The sequence below is a fragment of the Pseudophryne corroboree genome (assembly GCF_028390025.1).
Source record: "Pseudophryne corroboree isolate aPseCor3 chromosome 3 unlocalized genomic scaffold, aPseCor3.hap2 SUPER_3_unloc_74, whole genome shotgun sequence".
Taxonomy (NCBI): Eukaryota; Metazoa; Chordata; class Amphibia; order Anura; family Myobatrachidae; genus Pseudophryne; species Pseudophryne corroboree.
The window spans coordinates 67,300-89,338 of NW_026967568.1; the positions used below are offsets into that span (position 1 = coordinate 67,300).

General features: G+C 49.2%; 1 protein-coding gene across 1 annotated transcript in view; it reads left to right on the forward strand.

Moving 5' to 3' along the window:
- The first annotated feature begins 267 nt into the window (after positions 1 to 267).
- Positions 268 to 22,039, forward strand: part of LOC134984700 (gastrula zinc finger protein XlCGF57.1-like) — a 41,027-nt gene continuing 19,255 nt past the window's right edge. The window contains exons 1-2 of the mRNA XM_063950217.1: positions 268 to 360; positions 8,272 to 8,524. Of these exons, the coding sequence (XP_063806287.1) occupies positions 8,368 to 8,524 (157 nt within the window). The 5' untranslated portion in view covers positions 268 to 360; positions 8,272 to 8,367. The remainder of the gene's footprint in view (positions 361 to 8,271; positions 8,525 to 22,039) is intronic.

Consider the following 22,039-nt stretch of genomic DNA (forward strand, 5'->3'; position numbering starts at 1 on the left):
TGTATCACTGTGTGTGTCAGGTTCCTATAAGGTGTCAGGATGTCACTGTCTATGTCTCCATGCAGGAGGAGGAGTATATAGAGGAACACAGGGGTCTGTACAAGGACGTGATGATGGAGAATCACCGGCCCCTCACATCACTGGGTAAGAGGAGACTGTCATGTATTGTACAGGGGAGAGCAGGTATGAGGGCTCCTATATACACACATCATCTGATAATCACATATATACACTGTACTCAGTCACTGTGTGTCTCCTACAGATGGGCCCAGTAACAGAGATACCCCAGAGAGATGTCCCCGTCCTCTGTATTCCCAGGATTGTACAGAGGAGAATCACAGGATCCCACAGGAGGATCAGGTAGGTGGGATTTAGGGTCTCCCCAATATACCAAAGTGACTGTCACTATATGATCTGTAGAGGAGCTGTGTGTCTTATACACTGATATTATACTGTTTCACCTCACTTTAATTAGATTGTATGCAAATGTCATTATAGTGTTTTTTTTTTTCCTGCTGCAGGGTACACTGGGTTCTACAGGGAGTAACATCGGGGTGTAGAGTAGGCTCTTGATCCGAGGCACCAACAGGCTAAAAGTTGTGACTGTTACCAGAATGCATAGCACCGCCTCCTCTATAGCCCCGCCTCTGTGCACAGGAGCTCAGTTCTGTAGTTGGTTCCATGCAGTGCAGGCATACAACAGGGGGGCTCCCTCCCTCAGAAGAGCTTTTTCAAGTGAAAAATGAAGACTTCAACGGCTGCAGCAGAGACACTGAGTGTCAGATGTCACTCAGACATCTCCTGCTGCCGCTCCATCTCCTCCCCCAGCGGCGCTGTACACTCCCGCGCCCTGGTTGCCGGGTACCTACAGCGGAGGCTCCGGCTTCCTCCAGTCAGTCACACACCCCGCTGCAGCTCTCCAGGATCGCATGGTCGCACTCAGGGAGTTGGTAAGAGGGTCCCCCAGGCGGGAGCCGCTGGAAACCGCTATCCGGTGTGGGTGGTGGGAGGCGGGCCGCGCGTGCTGGCGTGGACACTGTGGTAGTACAGGGACCTCACTAGACCACCAGGGCAAGGGCACAGGTCGGTTTTACTAAAAACCGTTTGCTACATGGCCCGCAGTACCCGGTGGTGAAGTCCAGCAGGGGGATAAGGCTTTGACCTGTAGCCCCTCCCCCAGCCCCAGGGCGCCATTTAGAGTGAATGTTCCCACCCTGGAGCTGCATCCCCCTCTCTCTCTCTGTCTCTCTGTCTCTCTCTCTCCGCCCCCTCTCTATCCCTCCCCCCCTCTCTCTCTCTCTGTCTCTCTCCCCCCCCCTCTCTCTCTCTCTCTCTCTCTCTCCCTCTCTTCTCCGCCCCCTCTCTTCTCCGCCCCCTCTCTCTCCGCCCTCCCCCCCCCCCCTCCTCTCTCTCTCTCTCTCTCTCTCTCTCAGCATTTGGGCATTTTACAGGACACATAAGTGTTCTACATGTCTGCTGATAGTGTCAGGGTGTGTACACACGGTGAGATTTTTTTCTTCCGATTCTGACTATATAGTCAGAATCGGAAGAAAAGTTAGTGCAGATCGCAAGGTGACGATCCCGATTCGATACCGATGCGCGGTCCCGCGTGGTCGCCATCAAAAGAAAAGATAGACTGTGCAGGCAAGTATAGAAGAGAGAGTCAAAATCGCACATAGCCAGTATTGCAGGCACACTCATTATGTGCGATACTGACTATGTGCCGACCCGTCCCCTGTCGCTTAGTGAGAATCGGGCATAGCCCGGGTCTCACAATGTGTAGACACCCTTAGTTAAGAAAGAGTGCATTTAGTTGTTGTTATATAGTACAAGTACCCTGTGATATACATCCAGTCTTTACTGTGCATTGTTATATCTATTGAGTGTATAGCTATACTTAGTGTTGCTTTGTATTGCTAGTCCAGTGCAGTTTTATTGCATGTTATAATTTCTGCATTGTACAATGTGACTCTGTGTGTGCATATAGCTGCTGTGTGATCTCTACTCAGTGTATCTCACTCCTACTGCTATCCCTATATTCTGTACCCTGAGGGGGCTAAGTGCGTCAGGGTTATTGTTTAATATATGCAGTTCACAGGATATGCTTATTGTGTATTTTTCTGTGTGATTTTTATTCACTATATACCTCCTGAACCCCTGGTTGTGCTGATACACTGCACAGGGGGTTCTTGTCAGGTATTGTGCTGCTGATATTGTACTGTGTTGCCTTGCATTGATCTTTCAGATATGTCAGCTATAGAGGGCAATGGTGCTGGGGCTTATCCCACAGTGCGTGGTGGTGACGCTGCAGACACGTTAGAGGAAAACATAGAAGCAGAGGGTTCAGGTTCTGGGGGTTCCCCACCCCCCAGTGGGACCGTAGCAACTGGGTTTCAAAATGACCCACCTTGGGCTACTTTTTCCATGTTATTAAGTACGCTGGTAACTAGACTTGCGCCCCCTATGGGACCTCCTGTGCCGGTACAACCGCTTAGGGTCCCTGCGGTTAATCCGCCATGGGCAGATCACCTGTCCACTCAGTTATAGCAATTGAACCAATCACTGACTAAACAGAAATCTAATCCTCGCCCGCCTAAGACCAAGGGGTCCTCTAAGCGGGCCATTACTTCCTCACAATCCACCCACGTCCCAGACACCTCGTCTGATGAGGATGGCGTCTATACTGACCCCACAGACACTGATCCAGATAATTCTGATGGGGAATCTGTCTCACAGGTGGATGTTCCTGACTTATTGGAGGCTATCAGGCTAATTCTTCAAATTACTGATGACCCAGAGCCTGACGCGGCCCCTTAGAAACTGGACAGATTTAAACATCAGAAAGTCGTTAAACAAGTTTTACCTCATTCTGACCGTTTAGTTGACATACATCAGGAATCCTGGGAGAATCCAGGAAAGAAATTCACGCCTCACAAGAAGATGCTGGCTCGCTATCTCCTCGCTGCTGAGCTAAGTAAGAATTGGGAAACACCCCCGCTGGTGGATTCGCAGGTGGTGCGGCTGGTGGTATCCTCAGCTCTGCCTGTAACTACTGTAACGTCTCTGAAAGAACCGACGGATAAGCGTGTGGAGGCTTGTTTAAAGGCGATTTACACCATAGCAGGAGCTGTGTATCGGCCCACTCTTGGGCTGGAGAGGCTATTGAAGCGTGGGCTCAGGAGGTGGAAGCGGAGCTGCCTTCCAACTTTTCTGATATTGCTAGACAATGTCTATCGTATATTATCACAGCTTCTCATTACATTAAGAGGGCGGCTTCTGATGCCGTTATTCTGGCGACCAAGGCTTCTACTACTTTGGCTCGCCGAATTCTTTGATTATGATCCTGGTCAGTGGATCTGGATTGTAAGAAAGCCCTGGATGTGCTCACTTTGAAGGGAGACATTCTTTTTGGAGAAGACCTCAACAAGATAGTGGCTGACTTAGCATCTGCTAAAACAGCGTGTCTACCTAGTACTGCTCCTTTGGTACCAAAGGCTAAGAGTACTTCATTTCGTCCTTCAGGGATAGCAATAGGTCAGGCGTACCATAAAAACAGGCTTGCACTTCCAAACCCACTAAGCCCAAACCTTAATGGGCTTGGGCTGCCCGTCAGCCTGCTGCATGACGGGGCGGGCCTCCCTCTGGGGGATCCCAGAGTGGGGGGCAGACTTCTAGGGTTTACCCAGGAATGGTTGAAGACCACTGCCGATGCCTTGATACAGGAAGTTGTTACTCAAGGTTACGCCGTATCCTTCAAAAGTCATCCCCCTCATCTATTTTGCCTGACAGACGTCCCTTCGGATCAGGTGAAGGCAAAAACTCTTCTTTCTGTGGTACAGTCCCTCCTGGACAGGTACCTCTGGTTCAGAGAGGCAAGGGGTACTATTCACTGCTGTTCCTAGTCCCAAAACCGAATGGGTCCTCTTGGCCCATTCTCAACATCAAGTCCTTGAACAAATATTTGAGTTTCGTATGGAAACTCTCCGCTCTATTGTTCTGGCCTTGGAGCTCGGGGATTATATGGTCTCCCTGGACATACAGGATGTTTACCTGCATATTCGTATAGCAATGTCGCATCAGTAGTACCTGAGGTTTGCTGTTGGCAACCTCCATTACAAATTTCGGGCGTTACCTTTTGGTTTGACCACGGCCCTGCGAGTCTTCACCAAGGTCATGGCGGTAATGACGGCTGTACTCCGCCGTCAAGGGGTCAGGATCCTACCGTAGCTGGACAAGTTGTTGATCCTGGCGAATTCCCCAGAAATTCTCCTATGCCACATAGATATGATGCTCTAGTTTCTGCAAGTCCATGGGTGCCTCATCAACTGGAAGAAATCTTCCCTGGTCCCTGCTCAGAGCATGGTGCACCTGGGGGCGTTGATGGACACTCAAAACCAGTGGTTGTTCTTGTCTCAGGAGAATGTCCTGAAGCCTCAGGACAGGATTTAATGCTTTCTATCTCATCCGCAAGTGTCGATACATTCGGCGATGCAAGTGCTAGGTCTCATGGTGTCTACATTCGACATGGTGGAGTACGCTCAATTCCATTTCCGCCCTCTGCAGAAATTGGTACTTGCCATGTGGGATGGCCTCCCTCACCGGATCAGGTCTCATATGATCTCCTTGTCTCCAGAGGTCCGTCTGTCACTAAGCTGGTGGCTGCAGGACCAACGATTGAGCAGGGGTCGTCCCTTCTGGATCTCCAACTGACTGGGTCCTTCTGACGATGGATGCCAGTCTGAGAGGTTGGGGCGTGGTTTTGGAGCATCAGTTCCTTCAGGGTCGGTGAACCAAGGAGGAGTCTCATCTCCCGATAAACATTCTGGAACTGCATGCGGTGTTCAATGCACTGAACTTGGCCCAGCAGCTGATACAGAACAGACCTGTTCAAGTACAGTCGGACAACGCCACCATGGTGGCGTACATAAATCGTCAAGGTGGCACTCGAAGCCGCATGGCAATGAGGGAAGTATCAATGATTCTTCAGTGGGCGGAACGCTATCTGCCAGCCATATTGGCAGTGTTCATTCCGGGGGTCCTCAACTGGGAAGCGGATTTCCTCAGTCGTCAAGACGTACACGCCGGAGAGTGGAGCCTCCATCCAGAAGTATTTCAACTCCTTGTGGACAAATAGGGCCTCCCAGATGTGGACCTGATGGCGTCTTGACACAATCACAATTTTCCGGTGTGGCCGGAGAGACTAGCCAGCCACACGTGTAATGGCGTTTGCGGCACTGAAGGGGTTAACCCTCATGCCCGGCGCCATGTTGCGGACAATAGGCGATTGGCGTCACTGTTAAATGTACTTACGGCGCTGGGCATGGACTGTTTAAAAGTTTGTTTAATGATGTGTTTTAACATGTCATATGTAGTGCTCTGTGCACCATTGCAGGAATGCATGTTTAAATGTATTTATTTTATATTCAAGACAGGCTCAGTGTATATTTAAAGGGAAACACGTGTTTAAATGAAAAGTATTTAAAGAGGAAAATGCACTTACTCTTATAGATGTCTGAATAATCATCTCTTATCCTCTGGAAATAGGAAGTGGCATGCTAATGGCTCTGTCCTAGCAGAGAGGTGTGAAGGACAATACCTTTTGATGTGTAAGTTCCTTAGAGAGAGATGTAATCACTGGGTCTAGGGGCTTGGAACTTGTTTCATGTACCTGATTTAATTGATATACAATCCCTGAATGGCAGATGCAGGAAGGAAGACTGTTTGTTTGTATTGTAGCCTTTCCTGTTGTAATCTCAAACACTGGGATTGCCTGGAGATGTAAATGAGACAGAAACATTTGTATTTTGAAGCTATGTGATAAATTTATCAATAGTGAATGTTAATCTGATACCAAACGTTGTCTGTGTGACAGGAAGGAGGATATTGTTTTATTGCACTTATCTCCTTTTGAAATGTAATTCATTTATTGGTATTTTGTAAAATAACCTGATTGGTTGGAGAAGACAGGGAGGGCTTACCCCCCTGCATAAAAAGGAGGCCTGCGTGCCTCCAGTATTGTAATTGTACCATCTTATTCTGCTGGAACATCTTGCTGTATGCTGTTGCCCCTAGCAATAGGGAAGAGTTCTCTTTAGAGCTATTGAGCAAATAAATATAATTTGCCTCAAGAAGACTGCGTCATCTTGTGACCTACAGGGTTATGCCAAACCTAGCCCCGTCCTCCGGCTGTCCAGGGAAGCACCTAACGTCTCCAAGTTCCGCCTTCCGCCAGCTACCGGTAGAGGCCTAGCAAGTGGCTAGTGGGGATTCGTCAACACCACACAGGTGTGATAAGGCAGTGCGTCAGCACATACAGAGCAGAACCGTGGTTCCAAACGCTGTGGCAAGTTAGTTTGGTGGTGGCAGCATAAACCCGCCCACAACGCAGTGGGTGGAGTCAGTAACAGGCGGTTACTGGCGGTAAGCGGGAATCCCCTATGTGGTCAGGCCTTGTGTGACTTGACCTTCCATTCTGTGCGCAGCCGACGGGACGCGAAAGCGGTGAGTGCTTTCGTACGGGACCGTCCTGTCACATCCGGTCTTCGTGACAAGGGATCCTCAAGCAGCGTTCAGTTCCATGGAACTTTCAGCTGCCATACGTGTTCCCTCCGTTGTCACTCCTGCCCAGAGTAATAAGGAAGTTCAAGCAAGAAGGAGGAATCCTACTTCTGATCGCTCCAGTGTGGCCCAGACGGCATTGGTTCTCAGACCTTCAGGGTCTATTGATAGAGCGTCCCCTTCTACTTCCCCAGCGCCCAGATCTCCTCGTTCAGGACCCCTGTGTATATCAGGATTTGGCCCAGTTAGCTTTGACGGTGTGGCTCTTGGAGCTTCCATTCTGAGGGCTAAAGGATTTTCTGAGGGGGTCATTCAAACCATGTTGAAGGCCTGGAAACCGGTTTCTGCTTTGGTTTATCATAGGGTCTGGAGTTCTTACTTTGCTTGGTGCACCACTAACAATCATGATGCTTACTAATTTAGTACGGCCAAACTTTTGGCCTTTCTACAACAGGGCCTGGGCTTGGGCCTTCGTCTGGCCTCCATCAAGGTTCATATTTCTGCCTTGTCGGTTTGGTTGCAGAGGAAAATTGCTACTCTACCTGATGTTCATACATTCACTCAGGGTGTGTTGCAGATTCAACCTCCTTACGTCCCGCCTGTGGCTTCTTGGGACTTGTCGGTGGTTCTGGAGGCATTACAAGGGTCTCCGTTTTTGCTGGCTATTGCCTCTGCTAGACGGGTGTCGGATTTGGGTGCCTTGTCTTGTAGGTCTCCATATCTGATTTTTCACCGTGAGCGGGCGGTTCATAGAACACGTCCCGGGTACCTACCTAAGGTGGTTTCTTCTTTCCACCTTAATCATGAGATTGTGGTTCCGGCCTTTGCCTCTCCTAAATTGTCTTCCAAAGAGTGGTCTTTGGATGTGGTACGTATCTATGTGAAGAGGACTGCCTCCATTCGGAAGTCTGATTCTCTCTTTGTACTGTTTGGTTTCACAAATGTGGCTGTCCTGCTCACAAGCGGACCTTGGCCAGATGGATTAGAATAGTGATTGCACATGCTTATGTACAGGCTGGTCGTCCAGCTCCTGCGACTATCAATGGCCATTCTACTCGGTCTGTTGAACCTTCTTGGGCGGCCCGCCGTGGTGCGACCCTTGAACAATTGTGCAAGGTGGCTACTTGGTCCTCAGTGAACACGTTCATAAGGTTCTATGCCTTCGATACTTCCGCCTCCCAGGATGCTTCCTTTGGACGACGGGTTCTTGTGCCCGCTACAGTGCATCCCCTCCCATGAGGAACTGCTTTAGGACATCCCCGATGTTGTTCCCTGTGGAACCCAGTGTACCCCGCAGCCGAAAACAAGATTTATGGTAAGAACTTACAGTTGTTAAATCTTTCTGCGAGGTACACTGGGTTCCACAGGGCGCCCACCCTGACGCACTTGGCTTCTTTTGGTTGGTATGGCATTAGCTGCTGACACCTTCTCCTGTCGTGAGAGTGTGGTGTATGTGGCTACTAATGATTGTCGTCTCTTTTACCTGCTACTGCATTGGACTGGTTAACAAAAACTGAACTCCTGTGCACGGAGGCGGGGTTATAGAGGAGGCAGCGCTATGCATTCTGGGAACAGTCAAAGCTTTTAGCCTGCTGGTTGCTCGGATCAAGATCATACTTTACACCCCAATGTTATTCCCTGTGGAACCCAGTGTACCTCGCAGAAAGATTTAACAGTAAAATCTCGGGTTTTTGCTTTTTTTTTTTTTTTTAGGTAGAACGTGTGTCTGATATTAAAACAGAAAATATAGAGGGAGAAGAAGAGAAGTATCTAACTGTTATAAAGGCAGAAGATATAGAGGGAGAAGAGATGTATCTAACTGTTATAAAGGTAGAAGATACAGAGGAAGAAGAAGAGACGTATGTGACTGATATGAAGGCAGAAGATATAGGGGGAGAAGAAGAGACGTATATGAAGGGTGATAAGCAGTGTAAGGAGGAGGAGATCCCTACAGATATCAGCACAGGTGAGTAATAAACACTTATTACAGAAAAGAGTCATATATTCTCCTTGCTCAGTCACTACAGCAATCTCTTTTCCTACACCCTCCTCTGTCAGTACAAACTAATGAGGAATATGTATTTTCCCAGTGGGGGAGTCAGGAGCCATCAGCCCCTATTATACTCCTGCTCTCCCCCTCACATCATGTCACTGTGTGTTACCAGCCCAGAGATGTGACCAGTCTCCTCCCCACACTCTCTGGTGTATCTCATACATCAGGTGCCATCAGCCCCTATTATACTACTGCTCTCCTCCTCACATCATGTCACTGTGTGTTACCAGCCCAGAGATCTAACCAGTCTCCTCCCCACACTCTCTGGTGTATCTCGTACATCAGGAACCATCAGCCCCTATTATACTCCTGCTATCCCCCTCACATCATGTCACTGTGTGTTACCAGTCCAGAGATCTGACCAGTCTCTTCCCCACACTCTCTGGTGTATCTCATACATCAGGAGACATCAGCCCCTATTATACTCCTGCTCTCCCCCACACATCATGTCACTGTGTGTTACCAGCCCAGAGATCTGACCAGTCTCCTCCCCACACTCTCTGGTGTATCTCGTACATCAGGAACCATCAGCCCCTATTATACTCCTGCTATCCCCCTCACATCATGTCACTGTGTGTTACCAGTCCAGAGATCTGACCAGTCTCTTCCCCACACTCTCTGGTGTATCTCATACATCAGGAGACATCAGCCCCTATTATACTCCTGCTCTCCCCCACACATCATGTCACTGTGTGTTACCAGCCCAGAGATCTGACCAGTCTCCTCATCACACTCTCTGGTGTATCTCATACATCAGGAGCCATCAGCCTCTATTATACTCCTGCTCTCCTCCTCACATCATGTCACTGTGTGTTACCAGCCCAGAGATCTAACCAGTCTCCTCCCCACACTCTCTGGTGTATCTCATACATCAGGTGCCATCAGCCCCTATTATACTCCTGCTCTCCTCCTCACATCATGTCACTGTGTGTTACCAGCCCAGAGATCTGACCAGTCTCCTCCTCACACTCTCTGGTGTATCTAATACATCAGGAGCCTTCAGCCCCTATTATACTCCTGCTCTCCTCCTCACATCATGTCACTGTGTGTTACCAGCCCAGAGATGTGACCAGTCTCCTCCCCACACTCTCTGGTGTATCTCATACATCAGGTGCCATCAGCCCCTATTATACTACTGCTCTCCTCCTCACATCATGTCACTGTGTGTTACCAGCCCAGAGATCTAACCAGTCTCCTCCCCACACTCTCTGGTGTATCTCGTACATCAGGAACCATCAGCCCCTATTATACTCCTGCTATCCCCCTCACATCATGTCACTGTGTGTTACCAGTCCAGAGATCTGACCAGTCTCTTCCCCACACTCTCTGGTGTATCTCATACATCAGGAGACATCAGCCCCTATTATACTCCTGCTCTCCCCCACACATCATGTCACTGTGTGTTACCAGCCCAGAGATCTGACCAGTCTCCTCCCCACACTCTCTGGTGTATCTCGTACATCAGGAACCATCAGCCCCTATTATACTCCTGCTATCCCCCTCACATCATGTCACTGTGTGTTACCAGTCCAGAGATCTGACCAGTCTCTTCCCCACACTCTCTGGTGTATCTCATACATCAGGAGACATCAGCCCCTATTATACTCCTGCTCTCCCCCACACATCATGTCACTGTGTGTTACCAGCCCAGAGATCTGACCAGTCTCCTCATCACACTCTCTGGTGTATCTCATACATCAGGAGCCATCAGCCTCTATTATACTCCTGCTCTCCTCCTCACATCATGTCACTGTGTGTTACCAGCCCAGAGATCTAACCAGTCTCCTCCCCACACTCTCTGGTGTATCTCATACATCAGGTGCCATCAGCCCCTATTATACTCCTGCTCTCCTCCTCACATCATGTCACTGTGTGTTACCAGCCCAGAGATCTGACCAGTCTCCTCCTCACACTCTCTGGTGTATCTAATACATCAGGAGCCTTCAGCCCCTATTATACTCCTGCTCTCCTCCTCACATCATGTCACTGTGTGTTACCAGCCCAGAGATCTGACCAGTCTCCTCCCCACACTCTCTGGTGTATCTAATACATCAGGAGCCATCAGCCCCTATTATACTCCTGCTCTCCCCCTCACATCATGTCACTGTGTTACCAGCCCAGAGATCTAACCAGTCTCCTCCTCACACTCTCTGGTGTATCTCATACATCAGGTGCCATCAGCCCCTATTATACTCCTGCTCTCCTCCTCACATCATGTCACTGTGTGTTACCAGCCCAGAGATCTGACCAGTCTCCTCCTCACACTCTCTGGTGTATCTCATACATCAGGAGCCTTCAGCCCCTATTATACTCCTGCTCTCCCCTCACATCATGTCACTGTGTGTTACCAGCCCAGAGATCTGACCAGTCTCCTCCCCACACTCTCTGGTGTATCTCATACATCAGGAGCCATCAGCCCCTATTATACTCCTGCTCTCCTCCTCACATCATGTCACTGTGTGTTACCAGCCCAGAGATCTGACCAGTCTCCTCCCCACACTTTCTGGGGTATATTGTACATCAGGAGCCATCAGCCCCTATTATACTCCTGCTCTCCCCCTCACATCATGTCACTGTGTGTTACCAGCCCAGAGATCTGACCAGTCTCCTCCCCACACTCTCTGGTGTATCTCATACATCAGGTGCCATCAGCCCCTATTATACTACTGCTCTCCTCCTCACATCATGTCACTGTGTGTTACCAGCCCAGAGATCTAACCAGTCTCCTCCCCACACTCTCTGGTGTATCTCGTACATCAGGAACCATCAGCCCCTATTATACTCCTGCTATCCCCCTCACATCATGTCACTGTGTGTTACCAGTCCAGAGATCTGACCAGTCTCTTCCCCACACTCTCTGGTGTATCTCATACATCAGGAGACATCAGCCCCTATTATACTCCTGCTCTCCCCCACACATCATGTCACTGTGTGTTACCAGCCCAGAGATCTGACCAGTCTCCTCCCCACACTCTCTGGTGTATCTCGTACATCAGGAACCATCAGCCCCTATTATACTCCTGCTATCCCCCTCACATCATGTCACTGTGTGTTACCAGCCCAGAGATCTGACCAGTCTCCTCCTCACACTCTCTGGTGTATCTCATACATCAGGAGACATCAGCCCCTATTATACTCCTGCTCTCCCCCACACATCATGTCACTGTGTGTTACCAGCCCAGAGATCTGACCAGTCTCCTCATCACACTCTCTGGTGTATCTCATACATCAGGAGCCATCAGCCTCTATTATACTCCTGCTCTCCTCCTCACATCATGTCACTGTGTGTTACCAGCCCAGAGATCTAACCAGTCTCCTCCCCACACTCTCTGGTGTATCTCATACATCAGGTGCCATCAGCCCCTATTATACTCCTGCTCTCCTCCTCACATCATGTCACTGTGTGTTACCAGCCCAGAGATCTGACCAGTCTCCTCCCCACACTCTCTGGTGTATCTAATACATCAGGAGCCATCAGCCCCTATTATACTCCTGCTCTCCCCCTCACATCATGTCACTGTGTTACCAGCCCAGAGATCTAACCAGTCTCCTCCTCACACTCTCTGGTGTATCTCATACATCAGGTGCCATCAGCCCCTATTATACTCCTGCTCTCCTCCTCACATCATGTCACTGTGTGTTACCAGCCCAGAGATCTGACCAGTCTCCTCCTCACACTCTCTGGTGTATCTCATACATCAGGAGCCTTCAGCCCCTATTATACTCCTGCTCTCCCCTCACATCATGTCACTGTGTGTTACCAGCCCAGAGATCTGACCAGTCTCCTCCCCACACTCTCTGGTGTATCTCATACATCAGGAGCCATCAGCCCCTATTATACTCCTGCTCTCCTCCTCACATCATGTCACTGTGTGTTACCAGCCCAGAGATCTGACCAGTCTCCTCCCCACACTCTCTGGGGTATATTGTACATCAGGAGCCATCAGCCCCTATTATACTCCTGCTCTCCCCCTCACATCATGTCACTGTGTGTTACCAGCCCAGAGATCTGACCAGTCTCCTCCTCACACTCTCTGGTGTATCTCATACATCAGGAGCCATCAGCCCCTATTATACTCCTGCTCTCCCCCTCACATCATGTCACTGTGTGTTACCAGCCCAGAGATCTGACCAGTCTCCTCCCCACACTCTCTGGTGTATCTCATACATCAGGAGCCATCAGCCCCTATTATACTCCTGCTCTCCTCCTCACATCATGTCACTGTGTGTTACCAGCCCAGAGATCTGACCAGTCTTCTCCCCACACTCTCTGGTGTATCTCATACATCAGTAGCCATCATCCCCTATTATACTCCTGCTCTCCCCCTCACATCATGTCACTGTGTGTTACCAGCCCAGAGATCTGACCAGTCTCCTCCCCACACTCTCTGGTGTATCTTATACATCAGGAGCCATCGGCCCCTATTATACTCCTGCTCTCCCCTCACATCATGTCACTGTGTGTTACCAGCCCAGATATCTGACCAGTCTCCTCCCCACAATCTATGGTGTATCTCATACATCAGGAGCCATCAGCCCCTATTATACTCCTGCTCTCCCCTCACATCATGTCACTGTGTGTTACCAGCCCAGAGATCTGACCAGTCTCCTCCTCACACTCTCTGGTGTATCTCATACATCAGAAGACATCAGCCCCTATTATACTCCTGCGCTCCCCCTCACATCATGTCACTGTGTGTTACCAACCCAGAGATCTGACCAGTCTCCTCATCACACTCTCTGGTGTATCTAATACATCAGGAGCCTTCAGCCCCTATTATACTCCTGCTCTCCCCTCACATCATGTCACTGTGTTACCAGCCCAGAGATCTGACCAGTCTCCTCCCCACACTCTCTGGTGTATCTCATACATCAGGAGCCTTCAGCCCCTATTATACTCCTGCTCTCCCCTCACATCATGTCACTGTGTGTTACCAGCCCAGAGATCTGACCAGTCTCCTCCCCACACTCTCTGGTGTATCTCATACATCAGGAGCCTTCAGCCCCTATTATACTCCTGCTCTCCCCCTCACATCATGTCACTGTGTGTTACCAGCCCAGAGATCTGACCAGTCTCCTCCCCACACTCTCTTGTGTATCTCATACATCAGGAGCCTTCAGCCCCTATTATACTCCTGCTCTCCCCCTCACATCATGTCACTGTGTGTTACCAGCCTAGAGATCTGACCAGTCTCCTCCCCACACTCTCTGGTGTATCTCATACATCAGGAGCCATCAGCCCCTATTATACTCCTGCTCTCCCCTCACATCATGTCACTGTGTGTTACCAGCACAGAGATCTGACCAGTCTCCTCCTCACACTCTCTGGTGTATCTCGTACATCAGGACCCATCGGCCCCTATTATACTCCTGCTCTCCCCCTCACATCATGTCACTGTGTGTTACCAGCCCAGAGATCTGACCAGTCTCCTCCCCACACTCTCTGGTGTATCTCATACATCAGGAGCCATCAGCCCCTATTATACTCCTGCTCTCCCCCTCACATCATGTCACTGTGTGTTACCTGCCCAGAGATCTGACCAGTCTCCTCTCCACACTCTCTGGTGTATCTCATACATCAGGAGCCATCAGCCCCTATTATACTCCTGCTTTCCCCTCACATCATGTCACTGTGTGTTACCAGCCCAGAGATCTGACCAGTCTCCTCCCCACACTCTCTGGTGTCTCTCATATATCAGGAGCCATCAGCCCCTATTATACTCCTGCTCTCCCCTCACATCATGTCACTGTGTGTTACCAGCCCAGAGATCTGACCAGTCTCCTCCCCACACTCTCTGGTGTATCTCATACATCAGGTGCCATCAGCCCCTATTTTCTGCTGCTCTCCCCTCACATCATGTCACTGTGTGTTACCATCCCAGAGATCTGACCAGTCTCCTCTCCACACTCTCTGGTGTATCTCATACATCAGGAGCCATCAGCCCCTATTATACTCCTGCTTTCCCCTCACATCATGTCACTGTGTGTTACCAGCCCAGAGATCTGACCAGTCTCCTCCCCACACTCTCTGGTGTCTCTCATATATCAGGAGCCATCAGCCCCTATTATACTCCTGCTCTCCCCTCACATCATGTCACTGTGTGTTACCAGCCCAGAGATCTGACCAGTCTCCTCCCCACACTCTCTGGTGTATCTCATACATCAGGTGCCATCAGCCCCTATTTTCTGCTGCTCTCCCCTCACATCATGTCACTGTGTGTTACCAGCACAGAGATCTGACCAGTCTCCTCCTCACACTCTCTGGTGTATCTCGTACATCAGGACCCATCAGCCCCTATTATACTCCTGCTCTCCCCCTCACATCATGTCACTGTGTGTTACCAGCCCAGAGATCTGACCAGTCTCCTCCCCACACTCTCTGGTGTATCTCATACATCAGGAGCCATCAGCCCCTATTATACTCCTGCTCTCCCCCTCACATCATGTCACTGTGTGTTACCTGCCCAGAGATCTGACCAGTCTCCTCTCCACACTCTCTGGTGTATCTCATACATCAGGAGCCATCAGCCCCTATTATACTCCTACTCTCCCCCTCACATCATGTCACTGTGTGTTACCAGCCCAGAGATCTGACCAGTCTCCTCCCCACACTCTCTGGTGTCTCTCATATATCAGGAGCCATCAGCCCCTATTATACTCCTGCTCTCCCCTCACATCATGTCACTGTGTGTTACCAGCCCAGAGATCTGACCAGTCTCCTCCCCACACTCTCTGGTGTATCTCATACATCAGGAGCCATCAGCCCCTATTATTCTCCTGCTCTCCCCCTCACATCATGCCACTGTGTGTTACCAGCCCAGAGATCTGACCAGTCTCCTCCACACACTCTCTGGTGTATCTCATACATCAGGAGCCATCAGCCCCTATTATACTCCTGCTCTCCCCCTCACATCATGTCACTGTGTTACCAGCCCAGAGATCTGACCAGTCTCCTCCCCACACTCTCTGGTGTATCTCATACATCAGGAGCCATCAGCCCCTATTATACTCCTGCTCTCCCCCTCACATCATGTCACTGTGTGTCGCTAGCAGTACCTCTGTCTATGGTATTACATGCCCTGAGAGTGTCTCTATTAGCACACGCCGGTCTATATTTAAACTACTCTTTATTTATTTTTTCTCTAACATGCATAAGGGATACTGGGGACTTATTACAATGGGGTATAGATGGGGTCCAAAGGAGCTGATGCACCTTAAATTTCTTCCAATGCAATCGCAGCACGCCGCACACCCCTAACAATGGCGGGAGGTCAGAAGAGTGGCGAGTACAAACCAGGGGACCCACAAGGGGGTCCCCGGCTCTTGGTGCGGCGCGATTACAGGGGCGGCATACGGACGCTCTACGGAGGGATCCGCTATAGCCCCCCTGTGTACACTGGCAGCGGTGGTGGAAACAGGCATTCATGTTACGTTTTACACCTGTTAGGAGACATTGCCAGTATAAATATCTGTAGAGCTTACCCCATGAAGAAGTCCTAGAGACGAAACGCGTTGGGCCTTCACCCAGAGACCTCCTGATATATCAGTTAAGACTCTCATTATTTTTCATATATCTAAGCAGCGTATTTGTACAGATATTTTGCACTTTATTGAGAATTTTTACATTATCCGCTTTTTTATGAAATTGGTCATTTTTTAGAGAATAGTTATTTTTAGGAACTGCTTTTTTTAATATATTCTTATTGGCATTGTATTTTAGCCTATTTTTAGTGTTGTGAAATAAATTTATATTATATTATACATACCTTCTTATATATTTATTATATTTAACCATATATAAACACCAAAGGTCGCTTAGAACTCCTATCCGTTATCCCTATCTGTAGAGCTTCGACGCCATTACAGGGGGCTGAGCTTCCTTAGAGCGGCACCAGTGGCGTTTTGGCTCTTTCCTCTGCTTACAGCTGCAGCAGCAAGGACACACAGCTCCTCCAGACACTCAGGATACACAGGAAACTGGGACAGGGGTGTAAATAAGGGGAGAGACGCTATTATACACACTATAGTGTCCTGAAAAGGACAAGACTCTGGTGTTATACTGTGATACAGACATCCTGCAGTCTTACTGAGTCTGACAGGCTTTGGGTGTGTTGTTCCTCTCTCTCTGTGTCTCCTCACATACCAGTCTGGGCAGGCTCGCTATTCAATATACTTGTCTGTGTGTGTGTGTGTGTTTGTCTACTGTAAACATGGTAAAACACTAATTATGCAGTGTATGTCACACCAGATTCTCTCCCTCTGCGGCTGGTTCCCTCTCGTGAACAATGCAGCCAGTCCTCCCAAGTTAGTGAGGAGAGTCAGGAGCCATCCTGGCTCAGTGCCATAAAAATCATGATGGCGGACATGTCATCCCAGCTCACTGCTAATAATCAAAAGACACAATAACTGCAGCAGGCTGTAGCAGACCTAGCTGCAAGGGCAGATGATAAACAGCCCCCCCCCCCCCCCCTCCCTAGTTCAGGGCAACATAATTGTGGGCTGCCTGATTTACTCTCAGAATCTGAGGACGAGGTACAGGAGGGGGAGGAATGGGATCCTATTACAGAGGACTCACCTTCTGCACAAGGTATTGAGACCCTTATACTTGCTATCAGGGATGTGATAAAAGTCCCTTTGGAAGACGCTGCAGTGCCACAGTCGTTTTTATTTGCACAGAAAAATGAATTAGTGTCACTTTCCCTGATTCTAAGGAACTAGATGACATGTTTAAGTTAACCTGGAAAAATCCTGACAAAAATTACCAGGTGACAAAATGGTTTATGTACACTTTCCCATTTACTCCAGAAGGCAGGAAACACTGGGGAGAGCCCCCGGCAGTAGACGTATCCGTCTCTCGCCTATCAAAGAAAGTGCCATTACCAGTCCCTGGCTCCTCTGCATTAAAGGACCCTGGGGATAGGAAAATAGAGACTACATTAAAGTCTATTTACACAGCGGCTGGTGTATCACAAAGACCTGTGATAGCGGGTTGCCGGATGATACATGCTATTCATACATGGGCGAGTCACATTCAAGAAAGCCTTGCTGGAGATACGTCCCTGGTGACTCTTATAAAGCACATTCAGGACTCTGCACGCCTCCTGAGTGACTCTCTCAAGGGGATAGGCGCTATTAACGCTAGGACTACTGCCATGGCAGTGTCGGCACGCAGAACTTTGTGGCTGCGTCAGTGGATAGCAGACGCAGATTCCAAGTGCAGAGTGTGGAGTCTCTTCCTTTCTCAGGGGAGTGGCTATTTGAGGTTGAGTTGGATACATGGATTTCAAAGGTTACTGCGAGTAAATCCACGTTTCTCCCCTCTGGGGCCCCACTGGCTAGGCGTTCCTACCCAAGGAGGTCTACCAAATTCTTTCGGACTACCAGGTTCAGATCACGAGCCGGAGGCACCTCAAACGCGGCGAGAGGCACCAGAGACAAGACCAGCTGCCACAGGTTCTCGGTAACAAAGCACCAGTTCCGCTTCCACTAGGGCCTTAGCATGATGGTGCCCCCCCCAACCCACCCTGAGCGGATCTCAAGGTGAGATCTCAACTGCATTGTCATGCTCAGCAAAGATTGGGGTTCCGACAATCGAGCTTGGGCTGGGAGGACAGCTGACTGTGTAGGAAGTAGACGAGTAGGTTGAATGTAGTTCTTCCTCATGAGGTGGAGGCCTAGTGGGTGTTAGAGTTGGCTGGAGGGCGTAAAAAGAATGAGAACTCTGTAGAAGGATAACTGTGTTTTTAATGAAGAAACAACTGTACACCGATACTTGAGGAATTGAAAGACACGGAATAATGAACTGAAGTCTGTAATTAAACGAGGTGAGCAATGGAGCTGAAGAGCACCGTTGTTGAGGAACTGAAAGACTGGGGTTTGTGGTTGGTACACAAGGCTGAAGGAGACTGGGTTTTTGAAGAACTGAAAGACTGGCTTGTGACTGGTAGACGAGGCTGAGAAACTCTGACTTTGAAGAAATGATGACTGTGGCTTGGGCTTGGAAAGTGAGACAGAACTCCGATCTGGAAGAAGTGAAGACTGTGGCTTGGGCTTGCAAGACGCTCGCAGGAACCACTGTTTAGCACCCGAAGCCCCTTAACGACCGGGACCCCTGTGAGAGCCTCCATGAGTGGCAACGGTTAAACAACAGGACTGCAGCAGTGATGGGTCATGGACAGATGATAGCAACCGGAACCGGGGAACCAGGAGCAGCCTGGGAGCACAGAGCTGGAACACCTTTCACAGGAAAGTAACTTGGAGCACTGGCACTCTCTCCCTGAGCCAGCCCCCCTTTATAAGAGAAGACTACACTGGATTGGCTGGATACAGAGTGTGGATTTCATTGGCAAATCTCAGGTCTCCAACATGGCCACCCCCAGCACTGGGGATATTCTCAGCTGCAGCACTTTAGCTAACCCAGCTCCGGCCTTGCCTTCCTGAGACAGTCACCGCCAGAGGGCTCTGCTGCAGCAACTACCCGCCGCAACACCTGGCCCCCGACCTCCGGAAGCCGCACACGTGCCCAAGGACCCACTGAAAGCAGCTCCCCGCCGCTGGAACTAAAGTAGGCCTAACTAAAGGTTTTCAAGTTCACAATGGAATCCTTGTGAGCAATGATTGCGGGTCTGGAAAAACAAGAATTCATGGTTTTGTTTGATATAAAGGATGCTTATTTCCATATCTCGATTTGGCTGCATCGCCAGGCTTACCTACGGTTTGCCCTGCTTGAATGATCACTACCCGTTCCAGGCGCTACCCTTCGGCCTGGCCACAGCTCCAACGGTCTTCACAAAGGTGACGGCGGAGATGATGTTCCAGCTCCGAGTCCAGGGGATCAATATTGTCCCTTACCTAGACGAGCTCTTGATAAAGGTGAGGTCCAGGGAGCTTCTATTGCTCAATATAGGCCGCACTATTCAGCTTCTGTCACATCATAGGTGGATCCTCAATTTACAGAAGTCCCTACTTCTGAGGAACATTCCCAGGAACAGGAGCCTACTCAGTGACTCCTGTTCCTGGGAATGTTTCTGGATACAGTGGCTCAGAAAGTGTTCCTCCCAGAGGACAAGGCAAGGACGCTCCAGGATGTGGCCCGAGCGGTTCTACAACCGAATCAGATCTCCATCCATCTTTGCATAGGATTGTTGGGAAAGATGGTAGCCTCATACAAGGGTATCCAGTACAGAAGGTTCCATGCCAGAACATTTCAGTTGGATCTCCTGAGCTAGTGGTCCGGTTCACATCTTCAGATGCCCCAGATCATACACTACCGTTCAAAAGTTTGGGGTCACTTAGACATTTATTTTTTAAGGAAAAGCACTGTTTTTTTCAATGAAGATAACATTAAATGAATCAGAAATACACTCTTTACATTGTTGATGTGGTAAATGACTGTACTAGCTGCAAACGTCTGGTTTTTAATGGAATATCTACATAGGTGTATAGATGCCCATTTCCAGCAACCATCACTCCAGTGTTCTAATGGTACATTGTGTTTGCTAATCGCGGTAGAAGACTAATGGATGATTAGAAAACCCTTGTGCAGTTATGTTAGCACAGCTGAAAATGGGTTTGCTCGTTAGAGAAGCTATAACACTGGGCTATCTTTGAGTTAGTTGAGTGTCTGGAGCATCACATTTGTGGGTTTGATTATACTCTCAAAGTGGCAAAAAAAAGAGACCTTTCATGTGAAACTCGACAGTCTTTTCTTGTTCTTAGAAATGAAGGCTATTCCATGCGAGAACTTGCTGAGAAACTGAACATTTCCTACAACGGTGTGTACTACTCCCTTCAGGGAACAGCACAAACAGGCTCTAACCAGAGTAGAAAGAGAAGTGGGAGGCCCCGGTGCACAACTGAGCAAGAAGACCAGTACATTAGAGTCTCTAGTATGATAAATAGATGCCTCACAGGTCCTCAACTGGCAGCTTCATTAAATGGTACCCACAAAACGCCATTGTCAATGTTTACAGTAAAGAGGCGACTCCGGGATGCTGGCCTTCTAGGCAGAGTGGCAAAGAAAACGCCAATAAAAGGAAAAGATTAATATGGGCAAAAGAACACAGACGTTGGACAGAGGATGAAAAGACAACAAAGAAGTCCCGCACCAGCTTAATTGGATATTAGATAATATTGCTCAGCAATTTCTCTCTTGATCTCGCCTTTATCAGGAGATCGTCCAAGTATGGGATAATTGTGACTCCTTGCTTGCGCAAGACCACCATAATTTCCGCCATTATCTTGGTGAAAATCCTTGGGTCCGTGGAAAGCCCAAACGGCAACATCTGAAATTGGTAATGACAATCCTGTACAGCGAATTTCGGGTACTCCTGATGGGAAGGATATATGGGGACATGAAGGTACGCATCCTTTATGTCCAGTGACACCATAAACTCCCCCTCCTCCATGTTGGCTATTATCGCCCTGTGCGATTCCATCTTGAATTTGAATCTTTTCATGTACAGGTTTAGGGATTTAGATTCAAAATAGGTCTGACTGAACCATCTGGTTTCGGGACCACAAAGAGGGTTGAGTAGTACCCTCTTCCCTGCTGGTTCAAGGGAACCCTGATAATTACTTACTGTTGACACAGCGTTTGAATTGCAGCTAACACTACCTTCCGTTTTGGGGTAGAAGCTGGTAAGGCCGACTTGAAAAATCGGCGCGGGGGCACCTCTTCGAATTACAGTTTGTAGCCTTGGGAAACTATTTCCAACGCCCAAGGATTCACGTCTGACCTGACCCAGACCTGGCTGAACAGTCGAAGACGAGCCCCCACCGGTGCGTACTCCCGCAGGGGAGCCCCAGCGTCATGCAGTGGGTTTTGTAGAAGCCGGGGAGGACTTCTGTTCCTGGGTACCTGGCGAAGCAGGTGTTCTTTTCCCTCTGCCCTTACCTCTGGCAAGGTAGGAGGATCCCCGACCTCTTCTGGACTTTTGCGACCGAAAGGACTGCATCTGATATAGTGGTGTTTTCTTCTGCTGTTGGGGAATAAACGGTAAAAAATTAGATTTACCTGCGGTAGCTGTGGAAACCAGGTCCGCCAGCCCATCCCCAAACAACACGTCACCCTTATAGGGTAGAACCTCCATATGCTTTTTCGAATCCGCATCACCTGTCCATTGGCGGGTCCATAAGGATCTTCTCGCTGGCTCTGGAAGCCAGTAATCCAATGTCCCTTTAAGCGTCTCTCATATACAAGACTGCGTCTTTGATATGGGCTAGAATTAACAAAACAGTATCTCTATCCATGGTATCAATGTCAGCTGTCAGATTATCTGTCCAGGCTGAGATTGCGCTACATACCCATGCCGACGCAATTGTTGGTCTTAGCAAAGCTCCAGTATGCGAATAAATAGACTTTAAAGTAGTCTCCTGCCTGCAATCCGCAGGATCCTTGAGGGCCGCTGTGTCTGGAGACGGTAGCGC